The 27,430-nt window shown below is 48.2% G+C and overlaps 1 protein-coding gene across 3 annotated transcripts; it reads right to left on the bottom strand.

Annotated features, from left to right (window-relative positions):
* Positions 1 to 1,979: 1,979 nt before the first annotated feature.
* Positions 1,980 to 27,158, bottom strand: ILKAP (ILK associated serine/threonine phosphatase). Of its 3 annotated transcripts, none has more exons than XM_081260583.1 (12): positions 20,693 to 20,748; positions 20,544 to 20,590; positions 20,172 to 20,228; positions 18,437 to 18,553; positions 17,216 to 17,342; positions 14,330 to 14,436; positions 13,483 to 13,576; positions 12,746 to 12,833; positions 10,662 to 10,783; positions 4,224 to 4,343; positions 2,473 to 2,554; positions 1,980 to 2,231 (listed from the first exon to the last, which is right to left on the bottom strand). In XM_081260583.1, the coding sequence occupies exons 2-12, from the start codon at positions 20,551 to 20,553 to the stop codon at positions 2,091 to 2,093; spliced, it is 1,065 nt and encodes a 354-aa protein (XP_081116709.1). In that variant the 5' UTR covers positions 20,554 to 20,590; positions 20,693 to 20,748; the 3' UTR covers positions 1,980 to 2,090. The 3 variants fall into 3 exon arrangements, with proteins under 3 accessions (XP_081116709.1, XP_081116710.1, XP_081116708.1); XM_081260582.1 differs by lacking the exon at positions 20,544 to 20,590 and adding an exon at positions 26,982 to 27,158 and having other exon boundaries at positions 1,981 to 2,231; positions 20,693 to 20,758; XM_081260584.1 differs by lacking the exons at positions 20,172 to 20,228; positions 20,544 to 20,590; positions 20,693 to 20,748 and having other exon boundaries at positions 18,447 to 18,553.
* Between the last annotated feature and the right edge of the window lie 272 nt (positions 27,159 to 27,430).

Here is a 27,430-nt window from a genome sequence, read left to right on the forward strand (position 1 = left end):
TCTGGGCTCACCTGGTGGTGGAGATGGTCCTGAGGGTGGGTAGGTGGGGTGGAGAAGACGCAGGGCCAATACCCACAGCTTGCTTGAACACAGCCTTCCAGTTCCTCCCCAGTGCAGACTGACCGAGTATGCAGTGAGGACAAGGCCCCAGCAGCCCCCTCCAGGGCCCCACGGCCTGCTAAGGAAGGGCCGGCCCAAAAAACACAGGCTGCAAGAGACGTGGTGCCACAGGGCTTCTCCAGGAGAGAAGGTGACAATGCCACAGTCACTCAAGGGCAGCTGGGTGGAAGGACCCTAGCTTCCTTGCCCACACTTCAAAATCAAACACCTCCAAGCCAGGCAGCCAAAGCAGTGGTACAGGTGAACTGACCACTATGGGCCCCATGGGCAGGCCTGGTCTGATTCTCGGTAGGACTTGTATCCACCCTACCAAGAAGCACCAGGCTGGCCTGGGTCCCAACTCCCGTGCACTTTGATAAAGGGGTGATGTGGCCACACCCATCCTGGATTTCAGTTTGTTAACAGTTATCTTTTCCCTTGAAAGAGCTGCACACGCACATCTTTGCCCAATGTAAGCATGTTACATAGTATAATGTTGCCAGGAAGGCATTATACTGACGTGTGTTACTGTGTGATGTGACCACACAAAGCTATTAAAAAAAGGGGGTGGATCTGAGAGTCAGAATCTTGACCCTTTAGCCCTAACCACCAGGAGTGCTGAACTCCAAGGGGATGCAGGTAGTCCCCAGCTGCAGGTCGGGAGGGGACTCCCCCTGCATGGGCAGGGGGGACCTTGCCAAGGGTGCCAGAGCCAAGCCTCACCTAGAAGGGAAATGGGCACTTAAGAGAGACACAAACCACAGTCTTCAAGACACAGAATGACACCTGGTTCGCTGTAGGAAGACATCCACCAAATAAACTGACAGGTGCTGGAGTTCTGTTCTTCCTGGATGCCACAATCTAGTGTCCCAGTCCCCAAGCAGAAATGGATACCTACCTTTTGACACTGTGGGGAGGGGTGGCTCCGTCAGCTCTTTGTTCTATTTATGCTCTTCCCACGGCCGACCCCAGGTTTACATGAAAGGTTCACATTGAAGAGCCAGCTCACCACCAGGACTGATGGCTGATAAGCCGTGTGCAGTGGGTGGGGCCAGCGAGCACCACAGACCACGCAAACCATCCTAGGCCCAACACTCAGAGGAGCCAAGAGCTGCTTTTAAAAAATGACAGTTCTGGGGACTGGGATTGTGGCTCAGCGGTAGAGCGTTTGCCTAGCATGGGCGGGACCCGGGTTCGATCCTCAGCACCACATAAAAATAAAATGCATTGTGTTGTGTTCATCTACACCAAAATATAAATATTAAAAAAAATTAAAAAAAAATAAAAAATGACAGTTCTGTGTGAGCATAGGCTGACATTTGACCCATCCCTCACCTGACACAGCAGGGCCCTCTGGGCTGATATTTTGAGGGTCCACCTTGGCTACAAACAGACCTGCCAGGGGCCTGCCAAGGTCGTATTGGATGGCACATGATGAGCCATGCACTTTGAAGACCCAGGGGAGCCAGACTAAGACCTGCTAAGCCAGCATTCCAGAACCCTTCAGCCAGACTGCAGTGCACAGGAGATGGAATGGGCCAAACTGTTGCCGGGGCCTAGCAGGGAAGGCCCCTGAGGGAGAGCCTGGTATATGGGCCTAGCTGTGGCCAAGCCCTGGGCTCCTGTAATAATTTTTAACGCTATTTCTGTACAGAAAATTGAATGGAGCCACAGGATTCCAAAAGCCTGGTTCTGACCTAGCCTCATCCCTAACCAGTACAACTGGCCCTGTGGGGGCCATCATGAGGCTGAAAGAGCATGTGGTCTTGGAGAGCTAGCCTATGATGCCCACAAGGGGTCCTACCAGAAAAAGATGCAGAATGTACTCCAGGGCAAGCACACGCAGCCTGATGGGTAATATGAGGACTCAAAAGACTAGGAAAAAAAAAAAAGAAACCTTTATTTACAACCATGGAGCCCCACAGGAGTACACAAAACACAGAGTGTGCACACGTGAATGAACCTGCAAGCCAACACCTGCGGGTAGCGCCTCATTGACCTATCCGCACCACCATCACTGTTACGTTGTCCGCCGAGCCCCGCTGCACCGCCTTGTTGGCCAGCCTGTTACAGGCAGCTTCGTAGCGGGCATCCATAGCAGGCTTCCCTTCCCGGGTCTGGATCTTCTCATCCTACCAGATGAGAAAGGGGCCGGAGTGAGCAGGGGCTCTGTCTGCTCCCTGTCATCCTCCTGAGACTGCTCTGTGCCTATCAGGGTGCAGGGCAAAGTGACTAGTGAGTCTCCCAGGCAGAGCTCATATTAAATAAGGAACACAAGGGCTGCCCCTGACACGGATGTAGGGCCTTGGGACTTCTTCTCTAGAAATGGAGGTGCAGCTTGGACAACTGGCACACCCTTGTGAAATTGCTCACCTCCAGGCAGGACAAGATGAAGTTCACGGCTTCTTCTGGGGTAAAGACCTTGAAGAGCCCATCACAGGCCAGTAAAATGAACCTACAACACCAGGAAGAAACATAAATGGGTTTTAGCAGCCAACTACTTACAAACAATTGAAGGTGGACGTGGTACATCAAGAGTGGAGCTGCCGTTCTCTGTCCATGACCGACACCCTGATGCTAGGTGCCGCTCTTCTGTAGAAGCACTGTCACCTGCAGCACCAGGTATGAGGTGTACACACTGGGATTAACCAAGTATGTGAAGCCAAGGGTGAGCTCAGACCTGAGGGACATCCTGGGTGTGACCTTCACACTAGAAGGCCCAAGATCTCAAAGAGGGCCACCCACTGTTTTGTTTTGAAAGCAGCACACTCTCCCTTTCAGGACCCTTCCTCGAGCAGTCTCTGAGCTCCCCTGGGCTCAGCAAGGCAGCGCTCACTCTCTTGGCACTGCTTGGGTCGCCACCTTGCTCTACTGCTGTACTGTCCAGTCTGTTTTCCTCTTCTGACTGGACATTCACATATCCAGTATTTTCTGAGCTCCTGGTCTGTGCTAAGGACACCTTCCAGTGTCCTGAGAGTCAGACCTGGAACCATCACCCATGCACACCCATGATAAAGGGAAGCTGCGACAGCAACGCAGGGCTGGGGAGGCAGACGGGCCTGGCCTAGTCTGAGGCAGAGAGGGGGCTGCTGGAAACACACCCCAAGGCCTAGGGTGGTCACAGCATGGCACACAAAGGCAGGCGTGGGCAACGGGAGAGGCTGTGAGGAGAGTGAGGCAGTGTGTGCTCTTCCTCTGCAGCCTGAGGTGGGACCCGGGCTGTGCCTACGAAGACTGTTGGGTTGCAGTGTCCCCCCTCCTTAGGGTCAAGCTTGTGGGCTCAGTCTGGGGGTCCCATTTTCCTGTGCTCCTCTCCATTCCTTCCTGCTGACATACTGCAGCCTCTCCATCATGCCAGGCTCCTTGGCTCTGGAATCCAATTTTTCTTTTTTCCCCCGAACCTTTTTTTTTTACTTAAAAATTTATTTATTGTAATTTGTTATACATGACCGCAGAATGCATTACAATTCTTATTACACATACAGAACACAATTTTCACTTCTCTGGTTGTACACAAAGTAGAGTCACACCATTCGTGTCTTCATACATGCACTTAGGTAATGATGACCATCTCATTCCACCCTCTTTCCTATCGCCTTGACAACTACTTGAGAGGTTCCCTCAGGGGCACCTGCCTTAACTGCAGGCCCTCCAATGGGAGGCGCCCAATTTGGTAGTGTTTCTCAGTCGATCCTGGTTCTGCTTAAAAACGTCCCATGATTCTCCACCAACTATGAACCAAAATTCAAATACCTCAGTGGAACTGAGGGCCCTAGGCAGTCTATTCTGAATCCTCAGCACTGCTTTACCTTCCCAGCCCTCCCGTCCTCCAAATCCCCACTGTCATGGCTGGCACCTGCCTGGCTAGGCTTCCACACTGCCACTTGAATGCCCTGTGTGTGCTGCTGTCCTCCACTGCTAAAGCCTCCCAGAGCACCCCACAGGCCCATGACACACTGTGCGCAACTGCCCGCTGTGGACCCTTCTCTCTCTTTAGGCCTAACACAGTGTCTGAGACCTTGCCAGTCACTCATACCCTTCCCCCAGCAAAGGCTGGATACAAACTGGAAGGAGTCCGGGAGGCCCAGCCCCACATGCACACCTGTGCCTGCAGGGCAGTTTACCTGTCGTTGGGGGTCAACTGGCAGCGTCTGATGTCAGGCACGGAGGTAACCCCGCAGCGCTTGTACTGCCCGTCCCCAATGGAGCGGGACACCTCCAGCACACCCAAAACACGTCCATCCCTAAGACAAGAGAGACATTTTCAGACTCCTTCCAAGAATCTGATCCTAAAAGCAGAATACAGAAGAGAAAACTACGGACTATGGAATCCACATTATAGTACTGACACTTTTTTTTTTAACTTTATTTATTTTTATGTGGTGCTGAGGATCGAACCCAGTGCCTCACATGTGCTAGGCGAGCGCTCTACCACTGAGTCACAATCCCGGCCCAAGTACTGACACTTCTTGATCTCAACTAACATGCAGTTCTCTGGGTCATTAACATCCGAGGCCCTAAGCTGAGCCCAGATCAGACCCCTGTCGCAGCTCATGGTGCTGCGCCTGACCTCCTAGGAGCTTGACAGTGGTCAATACCACAGTGCCAGGCCTCCCAAGTCACCAACGAGCTCTGGAGAACTGTGTGTGTGACCATGCAGCAAACTCTTCCTGGGCTCAGCCACTCTCTCTTGGAAGCAGAACTCAGCCTGGCCCTGGCCCTCTCTGTGTCCGTCACCCCTGCCCAGTGGCTCACAGCCCGGTCATCCATACCAAAGCCAAGACTTCTGCTGGCAATCACCTGGGATACAAAAAAAAAAAAGAGCCAGAGGAACCCGAGTGAGCAGGACCCACAGCTGAGAGTGCAGGTGCAGCGGGGACCCGCAATCTTAAGAGCCCCAGCTGAAGAGGTGCTTCAGAGGTTCAAGAACTGTGAGAGGCCAACAAAGTGCTTCTGCAACTGAGTGACAAGGTGCCTGGTGTGGCCTCCCCCATCACAAACCCATCCTGTGCAATGACCTCCGCAATACAGGCTCCTGGAGGACCCAACCTCTGCCAGCTTCTGTGCAGCACAGCTCAGTGCACAGCACCAAGGCCCATCTAAGGAAGCTGAGCCTGTGGCGGCTGCCACCTCTCCTGCCCGCCTGCTGCAGTGGTACACTCCTGAAGTGCTGCCGCCACGGCAGAGAGCAACGACATATGAGCTATGGCTCCAGAGAAGCCTGTGCATCCCAGGAAACACTAGGAGGGACCCACAGCCAGCACCCACTGTAATCCCCTGCGTGGGATGCGATATGCAAATGCCAGGCCACCCCACAGAGACAGGTCAGTACTTCCCCAGGCGGAGACTGCACGGTGCCTGGGGAAGCCCACACCCTTTATGCTTTATGAACCTGTGATCAAGCTCAAGACCACTGCTGACCAGCTTTGTCAAGATCCAGCCAAACAGGCCACGGGCGTCCTAGTCACCAACAGCTTCTTCCTTCTCACTGAGACCATGACACAAACCACATGTGTCGGTTCCCAGGATGCCTGTGCCGCTCAGGGCAGTTAAGTTTCATAGCAGGTCCTCCCCCAGGAGCTGCTGAAAATTCATTCTCCCTCCAGGTCTGCAAGGCTTAGGGGAGTGGCTTCCAAGTCTCACCTACCATGTCATGCCCGCCCTCCTTAGGAGACCTGTTCTGAGACATGTCTCCTGCCCTTACACACTTCTAACTTTTGCTTCAAGTGGCTTCCTTTCTGTTTCCCACCTGCCAACCAGCCAGAGAAGCCTCTTCCTATTAGGCGAGGGGCTGCTCAACAGCCCTTGGATCTTAGCTGAGCCTGCTGGACTCGGTTCCAGTTCTTTCTTCAGAACCAAAGAGGAGACTTCTACTCCTTGTGGGCTTCAGACTAACTAGGCTAAGGAAAGTGGAGATAGCTCCGACCTCAGGTCTCTACGTGGGTGCAAACGTAGGGACACAAGTAGTCTCAACGCAGCCTAACTGTGACTGACGAGTGCAAAGCACTGGGAGGTGACAGCTGCACTTCCTCACCATCCAAGGAATGGCAGACGCCCAAAACCAGGGTTAACACGACCAGTGCCACAGAGACCATGAGGTCTCCACTTCAGGCCTATTTCTCTCATCTTTCCCAAGATAGGTCTCACTAAGTTGTCCACACAGGACTTGAACTTGGGGACCTCCTGCCTCAGCCTCCTGAGCTGGGATCAAGTAGTGTGCACCAAACCTGGCTCCAGCATCGTCTCTTCAATCAGGAAAGATCAGAACTTGCCTGGATTCTGGGCACATGGTACTGACAATAAACTGTCCTGATGCCTTCCTTGTGAGATGAAAACCACTGTCTTCACTGTCTCAAAACTCCCTGCTGCATAACCACCTTCAGTGTGAGGAAGTAGGAGAACTAAGAACATAGGCACAGGTTTTGCTTACTTTTGTAGTAAACACCAGGAAAAAACGGGAAATAGAGTGAAGGGAACAGAGACCAAAGCATGACATTCTTGAACATGTCTTTTCACTCAGTGTAGACTGTGAACCAGGAAACGAAAACTTTTTATTTTGGGGGCCTTTTCCCCCTTGTTAATGGAAAATTGAAACCTCTGTGCACTGCGGGTGGGAAGGTGTGTGTGGTGTTGAGGATGGAACCCAGGATCTTGTGCATGCAGGTGAGGAAAAAAAGGAAATCTTTTCCTTTTTTTTGGTACTGGGGATTGAACTCAGGGGAACTCAGCCACTGAGCCACATCCCCTACCCTATTTTTATATTTATTTAGAGACTGGGTCACTGAGTTGCTTATTGCCTCGCCCTTGCTGAGCTTGGCCTTGAACTCATGATCTTCCTGTCTGAGCTGCCCAAGCTGCTGGGAATACAGGTGCGTGCCACCGTGCCCCACTCTTTTATTACTGTGATAAAATACATATCATATGAAGTTGATCATAGTAACCACTTTTAAGTGCAGTCTGATAGAAGTACACTCACACTGTCCTCAACATCACCACACCCACCTCTAGAACTTCCTCAGTCTTCCTAAACTGAACCTCATCTCCATTAAGCACTAGCTTCTGCACCTCTCCAGCCCAATACTCCCATTCTGCCATCTCTGGAGTGGACCCCAAGCACCCTGATGGAATCATAGTGCTTGTCCCCATGACTGGTTTGCTTCACTCAGTGCAGTGTCTTCAAGCTCATCCATGCTGCCGCGTGGCTGGCACACCATTCCTTCCTGTACACTGTGTTTTGCTTATCTGTTCACTAGTCCCCATACACATGGACTGCTTCCCCTTTCTACTGTGAACGATGCTGTGAAACACAGTGTACAAATACCTGATTGAGTCTCTGCTTGTAATTCCTTGGGGTACTTGCCTAGATGCAAAGTTGCTAGATCCTGTGGTGATTCTCCTTAGTTGCTAAGGAAGTGCACACTCTTTTCCACAGTGGCTGCACCACCTTTCACCCCTGGGTGGAGTTGCTCACCTGCATGCACAAGATCCTGGGTTCCATCCTCAGTACCACACATACCTTCCCACCCGCAGTGCACAGAGGTTCCAATTTTCCATTAACAAGGGGGAAAAGGCCCCCAAAATAAAAACAAACTGAAATTAATGATCATAATAACCAAATAACAAAACCACAGTGAATGATGACTTCACTTTGTAGGCAGAGTTCTGACAGCTCCTCTGCAGTCAAAGTCATTCCCAGGACAAGAGAACAACAGGGACGCTGAAACCTCATTATGGTGGTAACTTCCATACTATGATTCTGAAGTTGTTTTGACAAATAAATATACTAGTATTAGGAACCAAGATTTTCAGCATAAAAGAGCAAGCTGTAAATATTAAAGAAGTTAAGAGAAAAGCCTACCTTGTTACATTTGAGTAAGAAACAGCAATGTAAGCTCCTAATTTTATTTATTCTGTTTTTTTGGTTCTGGTGCTGGGATTGAACCCAGGGCCTTATGCATACAAGGCAAGCACTCTACCAACTAAGCTATGTCCCCAGCCTCTTAAACTCCTCATTTTAAACGTGTTGCTTCCTAGCTCTGCCAGTCCTTAAACAGACTCAAGACTTAAGTGACACTACCCAGAAATGTGGACCTTGGTTCTTAAAAGACTAAAGTCAATGTGTGAAGAGGACTTGGAGCCCCTGAAGGAGCTTCCACTGTGGTGCTCGGGTAAAGCAGGACAAAGCACCACTTAACACACAGAACTAAGCACGGGCATCAGCACACAGTGATCCACAAGGTGAGGGAGGTGTGAGACGCAGAGGGACAGGCAAGACACTCACCCTGACTGCAGTCACTGTCTCACTCTGAAAACTGTTAACAAGGACAGAATTAAACACCCCACTCTTTTTTCCCCATGTACTATATTTTTTTTTCTTTCTTGTACCCCACCCTTTAGAAGACATTGTATGACCTCCTACTGATGAGGGAGAGCGCCTTTCCTTATAAGACGTGTGCCGACAAAGTGGAAGAGTCACAGGACAGGGTCACCTCTGCCATCTAATGAAACACAGACCCACGCAGGGGTCCCCAAGGACAGCTAAAACTGAAAGGCCCACAGGCAAGAGAACAGTACCCCCAGACCTCCTGCTGCTCACGCATGGGAACCTGGAGCCTTAGAACTGGCTATTAGCACGTAGCCAGGTGTGGGACATGGCCTCACTGGAGAACAGCATATGCCCAGCGAAGGAAGGGGCCGTTGTGTACAGAGCACCCCCATAAGATGCCTTTGCTAAAAACACTCAATTTGAACCTAAAGGCTTTATATCTAACTTCCAGAAAAAATCCAGAAATGACACAAAAATGGAACAAGCAGGTTCAGAACACAGGCGACTCCCCCCACATAGCTGCTGTCCTGGACCAGCGTGGTCCAAGTCCTAGCAGGAAGCCAAGGCAGTTAGGACATCTAGAGAGGTCTGCATACAGAGAGGATTCAGACAACCAAGATGACCAAAGGGAGTGCTACTGTCTTAGGTGTGACCCGGTCAGTGATTATGTCCAGAATATCCGTACACAAGGGTTTCAGGGTATAAATCATTACATCTACAACTATCTTTCAACAGTTCAGCCTGGAACACAGACAAACACAACCAAAACCAAAAGCTAACTGCTGAATCCAAGTGGTAAAGTCTTGTTCAGCACGGAAATGCCGGGTGGGTGGCAGGCGAACAGGTCATAGAGCTCCACTGCTTGGAGACAGAGCTACTGCCTGGCTCTGGCCTCTCACCCCACTTCTCTAAAATGAGGGGCTCACTCAAGCCCATGCTATCAATGTACTGCTAAGGTGTCTGAACATCTGTGCTGAATTAAATGGGATGGAAACCAGGAAGTACTCTTCACAACTGGCTTCACATTCTGCCCCAGGACTGTTAATATCAAAATCTTTTTAAGAAGCTAGCCCAAAGAATAGAAGTCATACGAAGTGCAGAGGAGGAGGTGAGGACACCAATGTTAGGGTCACAGCCTCAGGCGTTAACTTCCACAGCAGGCACTAGGAGAGCAGTGGTGTTGGCAAACACCAAGCAAACAGCAATGTTGAAGCCTAAAACCAGGACTGCGACCCCATCATGGCTCCTGAAAATTGCAGAGATGGTGGCCACAATTTCCCCTCACAGCCCAGCAGGCTGAACACGCCGCAGGAGCTCCCGCTCCCACCCCCTCCAAGGGCCCTCAGCACTGGCCACACTCAGCGGGAGCAGCACAGGCTTCCTGAGCCAAGAGAGAGAAAACTGCATTCAGAGACAAACTGCTCCCGGCTACACTGACAGGATTACTTCTTTCTTGCCTACAACAGAAAGCAAATGTGACGTCAATGCATAACGCAGGGTCCTTTAAGTGGCGTTCTCTTAGCGCACAGTGCAGACTATAAAGCCCTCTTCTGGCCTCCTGGAAGGGATGGCAGACGAGAAACCATCAGATACATGGTCTTCAGTGATTTAGGGTTGAAAAGAATTGCTTAAGACAGAGCCAGATAACATGCAGTACTCTGTGCCTGAGAAGTTGTTCCCTGCAACCCAGAGACAGCAGCTCTGACGATGGCAGCTGTGTGAAGACGGCAATGGGTGGGTTTTTGTTTTTGAGATGGGTCGCACTATGTTACCCAGGGTGGTCTCAACCTCCTGAACTTAAAACCATCCTCCTGCCTTTAGCTTCCCAGGTAGCCAGCACTACAGGTGCTGGCTCCACACTGGCCCTGCCTTGGAATTCTCCTATCTTAACCACTTAAGATGTTCTTTCTGGAGAACTCACCTAAAACTGTTAATTTACTCAATATAACAAATATTTTTAAAGTATTTAAAACATATTTCCCAGACAGAGAGAGAATGCTGCAGATAATGACCATCACTCTGTCCCTTTGCAAGTGTAGGGAGACATGTTTTCTATGCACTCTGCTTCCCCTGGACATGTGAAATCCCACAGCAGTCATCCACGTGCTCCCCAGGGGCAGCCGAGAGAAGGTCTCATCATGGTGGAGGACCATGATGTGGAAAGGCCCCCACCAAGGTCTGGCGGCTCTTGTGCAACCAGTGGCCTGCTCTCACTAGCACTCAGGTCCCTGCTTACCTGACGTTGCCTCCAGCCTTCTGTATTCTCATCCGCTCTTCATATTGGGTTGGGTTATGCTCTTTGCTGAGGCTTAAGGCTGCATGTCTTTGACTTTCCTCATTATAACGACACAGGATCGCCTGCGAAGATGGAGATTATGAGAGAATCTAGAGTTACCAGTGGAAGAGGAAGGTCAACAATCGCATTTCACTTTCATCTACCAGCTGCCAAACAGAAGTTCAGAGAATCAAGCATCCACAAATTGTCAAACAGAAAAGTCACAGAACTGCAGGCTGAACTTAGGGGCACTGCACCACTGAGCCACATCCCCAGGCCTTTTCTTTAATTTTAAATTTTGAGATTGAGTTTCACCAAGTTGCCCATGCCGACTCTGCTGCTTTAACCTCCTGAGTATCTGGGATTCCTGGGGGGTGCCACAACACCTGGCCCTTTCCCAGCCAGCCCCTGCACTCCTTCAGTTGTCACAGAGTAGCCCTGCCACACTCAAGCAGCCTCTTCATGGGGGGAAGCAAAGCAGTCAAGGTGAGCAGCATCCAGCTTTGGTTTCGGCTCTGGTGCAAACTTTGCTGGATGACCACAGCTGAATGCTCACTGTGGACACTGTCACCAACACAGAAGAGAAGCACTGTTACCAAAGGTAGGCTGTCAACAGTATTAAGGCCACAATCAAAGTCCATGTTCTCTTCTCTTGCTTCATTACAGAGGGTGCTGCTAAGGCTTGGAGTAGAGGTAACAGAGCTAGGATTTGAACTGGGTTTTTTTTGACCATTGAATCCAAGGATGCTTAACCACTGAGACACACCCCCAGCCCTTTTTATTTTATTTTTTGGGACAGGGTCTTGCTAAGTTACTGAGCCTGGCTTTGAACTTGCGATCCTCCTGCCCTCATCAGCCTCCTGAGCTGCTGGGATTATAGGTATGCACCACCATGCCCAGCTCAAAAAAAATATTGGGGGCTGCTTTTCCTTCTGTTATTTGGAGTCAACTGATACAAATATGAGCATGCTAGAGAGCCAGTCTAGCAAAGGGGCACAGAACATTCCCACCAGGCAGGGACTTCCATGTTCCCTGTGGCATCCCACTAATAAATAACCAGCTCAGAAGTACCAGGACATGGATATGAAGCGGGTGCCTGCGTGTCAGTCTGTGACAACTGAAGAAGTGCAGGGGCTGGCTGGCAAAGGGGCAATGAACTTGCACACAGGCTGGGCATGGCAGCTGCTGTAATCCCAGTGACTTGGGAGGCTGAGGCAGCGAATCCCAAGTTCAAGGCCAGCCCAGGCAATTTCGGGAGAACCTCGTAGAGGTTCGTAGCTCATTGGTAGATGGCTTGCCTATCACAAGCGAAGCCCTGGCTTCAATCCCCAGTATTGTAAAACAGAAATTAAACACCAGATCTTGATGGAGCAGGGAGGGACTACAGCCAGCCCTCAGAGCCCTGCATCCATCCCACACCTTCACCTCACTGGCTTCTCTCCCTCACCAGGCAGACTGGGACTGTGGCTGAGCGGAGCCTCACCTGGTACTTCTTTAGCTACAACTTCAAGTTATTCCAAAATCACAAGGACTTTAGAGATGCAGGGGTTAATGCTTTCATTCATTACCATCTGAGGTCAGAAAAATGTTTAAGGATTTGCGAACAGATGAAATTCTGAACCACGGTATCAGAGTGCGCTGTCTGCATGCACACCCACAGGAGGTGGGTGGGAGGGAGGGGAGGAAGGGCAGTGTAAAGGCAAAACTGCTGTGAGGCACAAGTCTCCCCAAGGAACAGACTGCCTTGACTTTAGCTGCTGGTCCCCTCCCAGGAGTCACACTGTGGCAGAGCCTGCTGCAGCAACCCCACCAGAAGGTCTGACCCAGCCACTGCCACTTAAAAAAAAAAAATTATTTTGTAGTTATAGTTGGATACCTTTATTTATTTTCATGTGGTGCTGGGGATCAAACCCAGGGCCTCACATGTGCTAGGTGAGCACTCTACCCCTGAGCCACAATCCCAGCCTGCCACTGCCACTTTGACCTCACTTAGCCAGTGCTCGCTAAGGGCCCCCATAAGATGTGGGTGGCTCAGAGCCACATACCCGACTATCTCCGAGGTTGGCAATGTACAGGATGTTGTCTACGGCCAGGACACACGTGGCAGTGGACCCGTCCTTCCAGGCAGGCTTCCTGGAGAAACATCAGAAATGCTGTCACCACCACAGGCAAGCACCCAGAGGTCAAGTTCCAGAGAAGGAGGAGAAGTTGCTCAGACTCTAAAGCGACCATTTTCATGATGCTGCATGGTTTGAACAGGGTTAGTAGCCCCCAAATGCCACATCAAAGGCTTGAGCCAGGATGACACCACTGGGGGTACAGTGATCTTTGCAAGGTGGGCCAGTACGTTGCTGCAAGCATTCACTTGAGGTTACTGTCAAAGCATGCCCTTGAAGAGGCTGTGGGACCCTGCTGTTGCTCCTCCTCTTTGCTTCCTGGTCCAAGATGTCAGCACTGATTCTGACATGTTCCTACCCTGATGTGCTGCTCTGGCCAGAGGACCAATCCAAGGGGCCACTCTATCTTGGATTTGAAGTCCAGAACTGTGAGCTAAAATAAAACTCTCTACTTCAGAAGAAGCCTGGGTCAGGCATCTCATTATGGGATGCAAAGCCGACTAACCCATTGCTTTTTTATTGTTTCAAGTTTATCTAGTGGTTGTAAGGGTTTACTTGGTGCTGGGCACTTTTTGGACATGAGCACTAGTATTAATCTGTATCAGAAGGTCTGACGCACGTTCAGGAAAACAGTGCTCCATTCTTCTGCACAGAGTTATACTTACTGGCTCGAAGCCTGTTTAAGGAACTCCTCGTCAGTATGCTTGAAAGTGTCCAAAAGGCATCTCTTCACGGTCTTCTCCACACTGATCACATCTCCTATTACAGATGGTCCAAGAAAGCAACAACCTCTCAAGGCGTAAAGCCTGCCTCCCCTTTGCATACATCGACTGACGTCCTCCCATAACAAAGAGCCACCTCCACGTCCTCACCTATGGAACAGTGCCCGCGCCACATGGCTCGCCAGTTCCCCAGGTGAAGGCAGGTGAGACACTCGACACCCTCGAAGTTCAAGACACAAGGAGCACAACCGCTCCCGGGGGTGGCCTCAGCACCCCCACTTGCCTTCAACCCACTTTTTAAAAAATTTTTAAATTTTTAATTGTACAAAGATTTGAAAAACTGTGCTCTATATGTGTAATAAGAATTGCAGTGACATGTATTTAAAAAAAAATAAAATCAATTAAATAATTAAAAAAAATTTTAGTTGTAGATAAGACACAACACCTTCATTTTGTTTTGAGTTTTTTAATGTGGTGCTGGGGATCAAACCCTGTGCCTCATGAGTGGTAGGCAAGAGCTCTACCACTGAGCCACAACCCCAGCCCTTTTTAAAATATTTTTTAGTCGTCAATGGACTTTTACTTTTTTATTTATTTAAATGTTGTACTGAGAATCAAACCCAGTGCCTCACACATGCTAGGCAAGCGCTCTACCACTGAACCACAACTCCAGCCCCCACACTCTTAATTTTAAGAGCCATTAATCACTTTCTGCCAAAGCAAACCAGCACACCGACTACCCAACAGACAGCAAAACCAAAATAAACACAGATTTATTTTTTCATCTCACCTTTAGGAAATTTCCTGATTAAGTTCTGATGCAAATTCTGTGCAGCAAATTTTGAGGCTCGAATTCCTCCATGTCCATCAAAAACAGCAAAATACGAAACCCGAGTGCTGGAAGAACAAACAGAGTATCAGAGGGGTTCTCACTGCAGAGATGGCAGCTCCTCAGTGAAACTCCACATCTGGTCTCCAACAGTGAGCACAGAGACAAGGAAGCTGGGCAACCCAGAGGAATGAGGCGAAAACAGTACCCAAGACAGGCATTTAAGTAACTCACGGCATTTTAGTTAAATGTTAAAAACCCACACTTGCTTAAAAAAAAAATCGAAATCTGTTAACTGATGAAATTGAATTGACAATGAAATTAAAACTCACAACTCCTTTCCTATTTAACTTGGACTTGTTTTTCTCTTTTCTTTTTCTTTGGTACTAGGCATCAAACCCAGGGCCACACACATGCTAGGCACCCACTCCTGTTTAAGGAGGTTTGGTTTTAAACATTAACGCATAAAGCATTACTAATCCACTGATCCAATAGTCAAACATGTCTATGATAGCTGGGAAGAGTCAGGTGTGAGGCCAGCCTGGGCAGCTGAGCAAGACTATCTCCAAATAAAAATAAAAAGCACAATGGAATATTACTCAGCAATAAAAGAGAATAAAAACATGGCATTGCAGGTAAATGGACGGAGTAATGCTGAGTGAAGTTAGCCAATCCCAAAAAACACAAATGCTGAATGTTTTCTCTGATATAAGGAGACTGATTCATATCGAGATAGGGAACGGGAGCATGGGAGGAATAGACGAACTCTAGATAGGGCACAGGGGTTGGAGGGGAAGGGTGGGAGCATGGGGTTATTAGTGATGGTGGAATGTAAGAATCATTATTATCCAAAGTACAGGTATGAAGACACGAATGGGTGTGAATATACTGTATACAACCAGAGATATGAAAAATTGTGCTCTATATGTGTAATCAAAACTGTAATGCATTCCCCTGTCATATATAAATAAGAAACTAAGGAAAAAAAGGGCTGGGGACTGGGGATATAGCTCAGTTTATAGAGTGCTTGTCTTGCACACACAAGGCCCTGGGTTCAATCCCCAGCACCACAAAAAAAAAAAAAAAAAAAAAAATTGCTGGGGATGCAGCTCAGTGATAGTGCATCCCTGGTTTCAATCCCAGTGAGGGTCTGGGGAGAACTGAGGGAAATTCCAGAACTATTATTAAAAAAATTTAATATGTAACTTTAAAAGCATAATACTAGTATTATTCCTTCTTCCCTTTCAAGTTTTACCAAAACCCCACACATGTGGAACACAAGAAATCAAGAAAACCGTCAGAGAGAGAACAAAGATGCCGCAAGAAAGCCGCCTGCCTGTGCAGCCACTCTTCTCTCCATGTCTGGGGTTCTATTTCTGCTCAGGGACATGAGCCATGAGAGACTAGCCTGTCTGGCTCATAGCTAGGGGCTGCTGCCATGCAGCTGGTGTCTCTGGGCGGCAGGGCTACAAGATCTGCTTGCTGCCCCCAGGTCTTCCTTCCTGGGGAAGGGAGTGGGATCCCACAGACCCCACTGGTGCAATCCTGGCATGCTCCCAAGCACACCATGACTTAGGCGAGCAGCGGTAGTGAGCATGCACCTGGCCTGCCCCCGTGACAGCCGCCTGCAGCAAACGTCCCCCCATCTTCACCACCAAGCACAGTGTGTGTTGATGGCCATCTGGTGTTAGTCAAAGTATGAAGTGCACACATCATGTAATTCTGGATTATGGAAATTGCACATGTAACATACATAGTTGTGATTATTCAATACACCATTATATGTGTAGTGAAACGTTGTTAATGCCCCTTATCTCCAAACTTCTGGTTGCTGAGAGCTTATCAGAAGGCTTCCCTTCAGTTTTCACAGCTGCAGGAAGTCTCATTGTCTTTCTTCTCCTCAAGGTCATGGTCTTTCTGGGTCCTGGTTATCTGTACTGCCTCTCCCTGATCCTATTCAATTAGAAATTAGTGGCTCCCAACTCTGTCCTCCAGGATGCAGAATAAAAATATTCTGCCAGGCCTCTGACGGAGCATCCCTGAGCAGTGGAGCTCTGTGTGCTGGGGCCCTGGAGGCAGTGGTGACCAACGGGGGTGTCTGGCAGGCTACAGCAGTGAGGCTAGCCTTAGGCATTTAGATTTTTCTTTTTTTATAGTAGGGAAGGTTCAGCCATCACTGGAGTATTTTAGAATCCCAGGACATCAGAGTGAAATTATCAGTTGTCAGTGTTTGCTTTAACATCTGAAAAAGGTTCCTGTTCTACGTCACTTCAGACCATTGGGTGCTGTGGGTGAAGCAACACACTCCTCTGCCATGGCCCCCTAGGAAGCTGTCTTTCTGTTGAATACTGTACCTTCACTCGCTCTCAATTCGAGTGGACTATACAGAGTGTATTTATAAATGATGAATTCAGTTTCTGAAATTAAACTTTTTATTTGTGGTTAAAAAAAAAAAAATATTCTGCCAGAGCTGCTCAGCTTCTGGTAAGAGTAACATACCCTGTAGTCCATAACATGGGAGTCACTTCCCACTCAGCGGCACCTGGCTGTAGCCCTGTGATGTTGCAGCCTGGGCAGCTGAGGGCTGGCCTGTGCCTATAAGATGTTCATCAGCATCCTGGCCTCTATGAGGCCAGTAGCACCCCCTCCCCCAACCCTGATAACAAAAATGTCCCCAGACACTGAGAAATGCCCCTGGGGGACAAAAAATAACCCCAGCTAAGAAGCACTGATATAGAAGCAAGCAATCCAAACTGCATGTCAGAAAGAAACTGGATACAGTCCAAAATGCCAGGCAGAACAGAGGAGAGCTTCACATGAGCAGGCTTGCTGGAACACAGCACTCACATGAGGGAGGATGGGGGCCTACACTCGTCAGTGATGTCATTCAGGATGACGTGCGCGTCCTGCATCTCCTCCCTCTCACCCTTCCGCTCAGCCACATAGCCTTTGAGACCAAAGATCACCGAAGAGGCTGGGGAAGAGAACAAAAAGCCAATACAAAACTGTGCCCTGCCCTCTGGAAGCCCCCATCCCAGAGCAATGAGAGAAGGCTCAGCAGCTTTACTCAGCAGTGCCCTAAAGACATAAACAAGCCAATGACGGTCCTCAAGACTGCTCCCAGCTGCAAGCCTTAACCACAACCAGAGCACTGTTGGCTAGGCTGGGCTGAGAGGCTGCACGTGGGGCAGGAACAGGGACGGAGGTGGGGAGATGGTCAGCAAGCACAGACACACTCTGCCTAAGGAGGTCAGAGAGAGAGCAGCAGGAGGTCAAGGGAAGTACTGTTATACTGCAGAGATGGAACTGCACCAGGGAAAGGGATCCTACGCAAATCCAGTCTTGTGATAATTTAATGAGGACATAAAAACTCCCAGTTTGGGAAAACTGTAGAGTACACCCCAAATACCTTGAAAATATGTATCCAAGTGAGGCTGGTCAAGAATGTCAATGAGTGATAAGATCGCTGCTTTTGCTTCAACGAGGACACAAGGAGAAACAAGGCTTCCAGAGGCACAGAATCTGGTTACCTTAAAGGCTAGGCTGGTTTAAGCTCACATGTGCCACCTGGCGCCAGGTAACTAATAAACTGGCACTGAGAAAAGCTGTCCTCTGGGAAGCTACAGGCCGAGTTGAGGCCGTGGGCTCACATCGGCCTCTCCATGTGCACTCCCACAACTCTGAGGACTTTTGTGCCAAGGACAGAGCAGGACAGGAAATGAAAGCCCACAGCTACTTCCCATTAGTCTATGCTAAGTAACAGCTGTAAACAAAGATTGGGGCGTCAGCAGGAGCCCGAGTGGCCAACACACTAACCATCCCAGCAGAAGAGGAAAGCAGGGCACCAGTGCTCCTTACTCCTGAGGAGCAGATGTTCCCCTGGGACCTAAGGCAGGGTCCCAGGAGAAAGCAAGGTCCTCCTGGGAGCTGTCCACAGAGGAAGCCCCACCCACTCCTCAAGTGCACAGGCAGAAGGAAGTATTCTAACTAGAAAGCCGAGATGGGTTTTGCTCTGGGCTAGTTTAAAAGATGAAGTCTAATACATTTGTTTTCAAACTGTCTGAAAACCTTTACAAACTTTCTTTTCCACAAGCTCTTCATTGCCATTCTCCTCCTCAGAAGTTTTCCTTTTTGCTCCTTTTCCTTCATTCTTTATGGTCTGGGAGATTGACACAGCAAGAGAACCTGGAAATAAAGCAAAAGTCAAGACAGAAACACAGCTGTAGACCATCAGAAAAAGTCACCTGCAGAGGAGGCTCCACCCAACCCTAGAGACAGAATGCTCTCTCCAGCAAGGACAGTCAGAAGTAGTTAGGCCCAGGACCTGGAGGAGCTGGGGTGCACAGGCGGTGCTGTGGACCTACAATGGAGAACACCGAGCGATATCCAGGCCCCGAATCATCCTGGCCCTGAAAGAGGCTGTATAAGAGACTTCTTGGTAGCAAAAATGCACATATTCTTGGCCTATAGCATACACATATTTTATATCCACAGATCCATACTGATAAATAGGGACTTTGCAAAACCTGTAAACACATTGCCACATCCAGAATCAGCTCACAGAGTAACATGCCCCAGACCCTCACTACAAGATAAAACTGCTTTTCCCACTTGAGGGGGACGGACCTGAGCTTGAAGCCACACCTAATGGCCCCTGCAGTGCTTGTGTGCTGGGAATGAGGGACACCTAGGTTCAGAGACATGTCCCTTTAGGTCAGTACTTAATCTTCTAGCCTAGGTTTCCTCATCTGCTACATGGCTGAGAACTCTGTCCCCTCAGAGGGCTATTTGAAAGTCAATGAGGACAAAGTACATGAGCCTGCTATACCAAATGTCCAATACATGTCAGGGTGCCTGCTATACCAAATGTCCAACACATGAAAGTGCTATCCAAGTAAATGGTCTGCCTTTAGGTCTGAAGGTATGCAGCCATTCATTCAGCATATGCTTTACCAGATAACTGAATCCTGAAGAAAAATAAAAAGATCCTTAGCTGGGTACGGTGGTGCACACCTATAATCCCAGCTACTTAGGAGGCTGAGGCAGAAGGATCACAACTTTGAAGCCACCTTTAGTAACTTAGTGAGACTCTTATGTGTCAAAATAAAAATTAAAAAGGACTGGGGATGTAGCTCAGTGGCACAGTGCTTGCCTAGCATGTGTGAGGCCCCAGGTCCCACCCCCAGCACCACAAAAAAGAAACAGATCCTTTATGGGGTGTATTTCAGGGCCTAGTACTTGGTCAATTTTCATAAATGGTTCTTTGCTGCTTCAGAAGAATGTGTGGTCTTCTCAAGAAATCCAAAATACTTGATGCAAGATTCTCTCTCCAAAAAATCAGGCTTGTTAATGGTGGTGGTTAAATCTAGTAACAGTTTATTTACTTACTAATTTGTTGTCTTTTATTAATTTACTAGTTCGTGGTCTTCTGCACTATGAACAACTAAGAGACAGCTGAGTTGACTCTTCCCTTCTACTTAACAGGGACAAAAAAGAAACATTGCTGTGAGGGGGACCACACAACAGTGCAAACAGGCCCGACACATGCGGGTCTGGCAAGAACACAGGCAAACCAGAGTAACAGACTACAAAAAATGTGTAAAAGGTTAACAACTAAGTTAAGAGTAAACTGTTAGCTCCAACAGGCCGAGCCCCAATAAGTTAGTCCCCACAGTGATGCAGCACTGAAGCACCTAGTTTCTGCTCCACGTGAGGGTGCTGTGCACTCTACCACACCTGGGCTGCACTGCGATGCCACACCCTCCCAAACCCCAGTCACGCCTACACAGGACATCACCCTTACCTGACTCGCCACTGCCGGCAGGTGGGAGATCATCAAAGAGCAAAGGTCCCCCTTGTCCTGAAACACAGCAAAACACCCAGTGAGCTCACAAAGTGGACAGGCTTGAGTTTCAGAATCCATCCCACCAGGACACTATGTAGGTACTGGAATAAACTCAAAGCTCTCGTGTCAATCCAGTGGCCACTCACTGCAACAAATAACATCTTGAACCTATTTTAAAGTCCTATCATTGCAAAGGAAATAAAAATTCTGCCTTAAAACGTTGAACTTTTTTCAAGTAGTAGAATAAGCACTCAAATGACCCAGAGGAAACTGCAACATTTTTACGCAGTACTTCTCAGGGCTAGCGACTAGCAGATTTTTCTGCCTTACCTGATGCCATGGATTCAAAACTTAAGACAGTCCAACACCTAAAACATCTGTGTGTTGAAAATGGGGGAAAGGGAGAAAGATTGAGACAACTACAATCCCAGGATGAGTAGAGACGTTGACACACACCTGGGAGAGCCTGAAGACTGTACCTGAGTCAGTACTGCTGGCCGGAGGGAGGTCCTCAAAAAGTAGGGATCCTTTCTGAGCTTCCTTCCCTGAAACACAGAACACCTGTTTAGAGCAGAGGACGGTCATCCAGGATGGACTTTCAAAGGGGACAGCAGTGTGCTCTCCCCCACTTTGAGACAAGTTCAAATTCCTCCTTTCTGTTTGACAAACTTATTTTAAAAAATACTTCCTGGACAGTTGTTTAACATAGAGCTTTGTTTCCAGCAGTTACAGTCAACATAAAAGCAATGAATGATGCCCCAGAGGGCACTTTAAGGCCACTAGGTATTTGAGGAAAACAAGGTTTTTTCCCCCTGATAATTTCATTACTAAAAGCATCCAGTACTTAAAACACCTTCTCTAAATAAGAATCTTGGGAAGAAAAAAAAAACTGATTTTAGGCCAAAACAAGAAGAAAGAACTTCAGAAATAGTAAGCTTTCAAAGGCTCCATGTGTTAATAACCTATCACAACAAGACTGCAACAGAAGAAAATCCCTGCAACTTGGGGCCACCAGCCCCAACACAGTCTCCGAGTCAATAAACATTTACAGAGAAGCCTAGACATTTTAGACAGTGGAAGACAACTGGCCTCAGGAGAAAGCCAGCAAAATGTTTTATCTGAACTCTGAAAATTTACACTCCAAAACTATGTCCCAAATTTTCATGTCCCACTATCCCTGTCTACATAAAAGTCAACTGCCACTGCTTTCTCTCCAGCTTTTCTCCAAAATTCTATTTAAGCTATTACGTATATGAACTAGCACATGAAAACATGGGGGAAACAGAGGGCATAAGACGGAAGAAGAGCAGTCCCCCTATCCTCAGCCTCACCTTCTAGTTTCAATTAACTGAGGTAAAACACAGTCCATAAGGATTAAATGAGAAATTACAGAAGTAAACAATTTCTGTTTTTAATTGTGTACCATTCTGAGTAGAAGAATGGAATCTTATGCCACCCTGCTCTTCCCTACCAGAGTTATGACTCATCCCTTTATCCAGTGTCTCCATGATCTATATGCTACCTGCCTATGAGTTACTTAGTCATGATTGTCACATAGTAGCCATCCTGGTTATCAAATAAATGACTGCTGCAGTATCACACTGCTTGTGTTCAAGTAACCCTAATTTTACTTAATGTCTCCAAAGCACAAAGTTTTATTACAATATATTGTTATAATTGTTCTATTTTATTTTAAGTTGTTGTTAATCTCTTACTGTGCCTAACTTATAAACTCAACTGTATTGTAGATACATATTATAGGGAAAAACAACGTACACAGTTCAGGACCACCTGAGGTTTTAAGCATCAACAGGGGCTCTTGGAACACACTCCCTAGATAAGAGGGATCTTCAGTACAGCACACTGACCTCCTATGAAGTTTGAGATGCAGACCAAACACACAGGTTTGTCTTGCTTCTTGATCTTCAGAGATGAATTATAAAAACACACTCATTTAAAACAGATTCACTCTAAGTTTGTATTCAAGATTTTCATCATATTATCTTTTTGCCTCCAAATAGAAATCAACTGAGTGTCAATTCTTTTTTAAAAACAAAAATTTCAAGTAAAATTCTCTGAACTCCAAGGAAGGAAAATTCTCAAGGGGGTCTTTAGGTTATAAGTATCAAACGCATGGATTCAAACCCATGCTCTTCATGAGGTGCACTACACGCCAGGACCTTTGTAGGGATTGTACAAAGATCCTCTCATCTTACCCCTGCATCGATCCAAAATTATAACCTGGAGGCTCTACAAAATCTTTTGTATCATCAAGATAGTCAAACCAGCTGGGCAGGTGGTACATGCCTGTAATCCCAGAAGCTCAGGAGGCTGAGGCAGGAGAATTTTTAGTTCAAAGCCAGCCTCAGCAACTCAGGGAGGCTATAAGCAACTCAGTGAGACCCTGTCTCTGAATAAAATATAAAAAAGGGCTGGGGATGTGGCCCAGTGGTTAAGCACCCCTGGGTTCAATTCCAAGTACCAAAAATAAATAAATAAAATAAAAATGATCAAACCAGAAGTTAGTATCTGGACTATTTAAAAGAAAGAAAGAAAGATCTGTTACAGATATATAAAGGGAACTTCTGATTAGTCAAAATCTTACATTCTATTTTGGATACACAGAATTGAGGAATGCTATCATTGGACAAAATGTGACCTTGTCCCAAAACTTTGAAAGAGCACCCCCAGATCTGAATATAACAACCCTAATAAAGAATGAAACAAAACTGAAAATGTTTTTCATTACAATTAATCTCACCTAATTTTTTGTTACTGACTTTCTGATGCTAAGTCTACTGGAAGTTATATGAGACTGCTGTGCAAAGCTACTCTAGGGTTGGTCATATTCAGTTAGTTAAAGGTTGCTATATACAAAAAGAGATCTTTTAAAATTTGCCTAAATCGTGTTTGTTTTTTTTTTCTCTTTATATATCTGAATTTTCTTTTCAAAACAAAAAGCAACATAGGTGTGTTTCCTAAATACCACAGAGGCACTACCAAAGGGGGAGGGAAAGGTGGGGAGTAAGGGTCTGGCTCCACCACAATCCCAGCCACAGCAACACCTCAGAGCTCACTCCCACTCCTCTGTGCTCCACCCCACATCGATCACTCAGGTACCCATCAGGGAATGCCCAGAAGCCAGCACACCCGTGTCTAACTCACTCTGACAGCTGCATGCTATTCTACATGGGAAGTAGCTGTATTCATTTGTCAAGTTCCCTTACTGATGGGCATTCAGGCCATTTTCTAGTTCTTCACATGACAAATGATGCCATGACAGTGCCAATAACATGATACATGCCTGCTGTCCCAACTACTTGCGAGGCTGAGGCAAGAGGACCACAAGTTTTAGGCCAGTCTGAACAATGTAGTGAGACCATGCCTCAAAAATTTTAAAATAGGGGTGAGGATGCAACTCAGTGGTAGGGTTCTTGAACAGCATGTGATAGGCACTGGGTTCAATTCCCAGTACGGGGGGAGGGGGGAAAGCCACACAATCGTACACATATAAACTTACTTAATCTAGTCAAAGGGTATGAGGGAATTGAACCAAGGGGTGCTCTATCATTGAGCTATATTCCCAAACCCTTTTTATTTTGAGACAGGGTCTCACTAAGTTGCTGAACCTAGCCTCAAACCTGTGATCCTTTTGCCTCAGCCTCCTGAGTCACTGAAATTATAGGCATGTGCCACCATGCCTGGCTGAGTAGTTTAAATTTGACAGCCACCAAAGTGTGTCCCCAAAAAAGTTGCAGTAACTTCCATTCCCAGAATACATTTTATGAGAAAGGCCATTTACTAACACCTGCATGAGTGCTACCAATTTTTGCTAAGCTGTGGGTGAAGAAATATACCATCTCAGTGAAGTGACCTCTCCTTCCTCAGTGCCCAGAGAAACAGCACTCTTATAGGAACAGGACATGTCCTCTGTCTATTTTCGTAATGGGATATCTTTGTCTTCTTTAACTCCTTTTCTTCTTAATCCCTTCACTTATTGAGTATATTGATTTTATAATGTACACTATAGTTATTTCCTTGAGTTTGCCTTTTGCCTTTGTGGTATATTCTGTCCTGCAAAAATTTTAACTTTCTGTCAAATTCATTTTATTTTTTTATAACCTAATTTTTTCCCCTGCAGTTTTATAATTAATCTGTTTTATTCTAATATCTTCACTTTTTTTTTTTAAAAAAATAGTTTTTAGTTATATGGAGACAATATCTTTATTCTATTTTTATATGGTGCTGAGAATCAAACCCAGTGCCTCATGTATGCTAGACGAGCACTCTACCTCTAAGCCACAACCCCAGCCCTAATATTTTCACCTTTATATTGATATATCCAATTGTTTTAAAGAAGTATTTTTAAGATGGTCTGCCAAGCAAATACTTCGTCCTCCACAGATGACCCTCAGTTTTGTTTTGGGTGCTGGAGATGGAACCCAGGGCCTCAGCATGCTAAACATGTACTCTACCACTGAGCTACACCTCTAGCCTGACCATCAGTTTCAAACTTGCTGGTGTAACAACAAAGTCAACCTCCATTCCTATAAAACTGAAACTGAGTTATTACCAAAACAATTTTAAGGCAACATTTTTATGAGTATGGCACAGAAAAATTCCATTTCTGTTTCACATAAATATCTTTCTGTTAGGTAACAGATCAAGTTTTAAAAAACTTAATTTAATGAGCAATCAAAACCTTTCAAGGGCAGGGATGAAAACTATTAATTTAGTACATTATCTGAAAACATTTAGTGCACTCTTTCTACATTCTTTCTCAAGATCATTAAAACTTAAATTTTGTAGTAGAAACATTAGAAGCGATGCTGAAAACAAAACCAAAAATCAAAAGAACACAACACACTTGGTGTGACCTGAGCAGTGTATAACATTCTACCTTTGGACACTTAATGCTTTTACAAAAGCCATTTAAGATTGCTCCCCCAGCTTTAAGCAGCTGAGGTTAATAAATAGCTCATGTGACAATGGCTAACATCTGCAAAGCACTTTCCGCTCCATCCTGCACCATGAGTGCCACACACTTTTACCTACACAATGCAGAAGTTGTCACTCCTGAGCTAGGGCTGTAGCTCAGTGGTACAGCGCTTGCCTAGCATGCATGAAGCATTAGATTTGATTCTCAGCACCACATATAAATAAATAAAATAAAGGTCCATCAACAACTAACATACAAAAAAAAAATAATGAAGGTGTCACCCCCTTTTATAGATGCAGGAACAGCCATAGAAAGCATAGGGTTAGTAAGAGTGGGATTTGAAACCAGTCTGGTTACACCTCCCAAACATTACTTCTGGGGACTGTGAAAATCACCAGGTTTTTCACATTGCCTGCATCATCCACATATCAGGTGTGAGGTCAGTACAGCCTCATCCTTCACCCACATTAGCAGTCGATATGATTTACTGAAACAAAGTGTGATTTGTAATTAATTTATTTTAAAAAATAAGTATTTTTCCAAGAATGTGAAATCCGATTCTGTTCTCAAATGATTTTTTTTAAGGTCAAATCTCATCTTTAGGTTTTTAACCATCAAGATTACTGGGTTCCAATTCTGTCACTCACTTCAAAACTTATGCCCTAGCTTCCTACAACCTAGGAATTCTGAAAGTATGACTTCTGGTTTTAAAGCTATTTGTAAAAATAGTCACAGAGTCTGTGACGGCGACAGTGTCCTGGCAGAAGGCACTACTTCACTAATGCACTCCCAGGGGAGGAGGCTGAAACACCTGCAGCCCCTCTGCCACCTTGTCAGCAAGGTCTGGAAGCAGAATTTGGGAAAGAAAAAAAAAATCAGTGGCAGGATGCGCCCTCCTCACTATAACAGGCTGCTAAGTGACAACTTGTAAGACTTCGAGTGGTCAGGTTTTGTCACATCATGGGGCCTTCCTCTGAGAGCAGACCCAAACTAATTTCGGGTAAAAAGTAGTAGAGACTAAAAAAGGTCCCAGCTTGACAGCCACACCTATGCATCTAACTGCCCCAAACACATTCGGATACAAATCACGCTCCACCGACGGCAAGGGCCGGCCTGCCTGCCAGAAGCCGGTTTGCCCTCCACTGTAACTGCAGCTGTCCCAAGAACAGACGCCGAGCCTGGTCCGCAGCCGCAGGGAACAGTCATTCAGACTCCACTGCATCTCCGGGACGGCCGGCAGGAAGGACGGTGCCATTACCAGGTGCGACAGCGACAGCAGCCAACTTCTCGCAGCCGCGGCGAGGAGCCGGACCCAGGCCCGCCGGCCGCCCCGGGCACGCTCCGCCCCGCAGGCCGCCGGTCCGCCCCCGCCCCCTCGCTCGTCCCCGCAGCCACTCGCGTTCAACCACAGCCGCCTGCGCGGGACGCAGCTCCGGAGCACCTGGGTCCGCGATCCGCGGCCCGCGAGCCGGCGCCCGGGGCGCAGGAGGCCAGGCCCGCACGCCCACCGGCTCCGCAGAGGAGCTCGAGCCGGGCTCGGGTAACAAAGGCGCGAACCTCCGCACCCTCAGCCCCGGCGCGTGGGCGCGGGTGCTGCGACTCGGGACGGCGCGTCCGCCGCGCCACACCGGCCCGGGCAGCTGCGGCCGTCGCGCCGGGGCAGCAGGCCGGGTGGCCAGGCGCGGCCTCCGCCGCCAGGACCAGCGGCGCCGTCCCTTCTGCGCAGCGAAGATGGCGCAGGCGCGCCGGCCGCTCCGCGGGGTCGACAGTCAGGGCAGGCCGTGCAGCCCGCCTCGGCCGCCGCCGCCCTCCCGCGCCGCGCCGCTTACCGGCAGCCGGGCGCGGCGAGCGCTCGGGCTCGGGTAGGTCCCCGAAGAGGTCCATGGCGGAGGCTGGCAGCGGCGGACGCGCAGCCCGAGCAGCGCCCGCGCTCCACACCCCGGCGGCGGCGGCGCCGTCAGTCACCCGGCGGCGGCGCGGGGCGCCACCAATCGGCGCGCGGCGCGGCCGTCCGTCCCAGAGTGCCGCGCGCGAGTGGGGCGGGGCACCGCAGCGAGGAGGCGGGGCGTCCCCCGCGCAGGCGCACGCGGACAGGGTCCCGCGGAGCTGGTCCGGGCCGACGCGGTGTCCCGGTGCCAGTCTGAAGCGCGAACCCTGCTGCGTCCCGCTGGCGTTCTTTCGGCTTGTGTTGAGCTTCCGGCCGGGAACGCCAGTCCAGCGTGGAGTGCGTGACCCCTGATGTCCGGAGGGCTTTCCGGATCTTCGGCGTCACCGCAGC

Source organism: Spermophilus citellus, assembly GCF_964194105.1.
Source record: "Spermophilus citellus genome assembly, chromosome: 11".
Taxonomy (NCBI): Eukaryota; Metazoa; Chordata; class Mammalia; order Rodentia; family Sciuridae; genus Spermophilus; species Spermophilus citellus.

What these genes read in the sequence shown, in the direction of transcription:
- ILKAP (XM_081260582.1), bottom strand. Translation starts at nt 27,036, where the DNA reads ATGGACCTCTTCGGGGACCTACCCGAGCCCGAGCGCTCGCCGCGCCCG. An exon ending in CTCGCCGCGCCCGGCTGCCG is followed by an intron (nt 20,759 to 26,981) that starts GTAAGCGGCGCG and finishes TCTGTGTTTCAG; the next exon opens with GGAAGGAAGCTCAGAAAGGA. An exon ending in GGAAAAGAAAGTTTGTAAAG is followed by an intron (nt 17,343 to 18,436) that starts GTTTTCAGACAG and finishes TCTCTTCCCCAG; the next exon opens with CCTCTTCGGTGATCTTTGGT.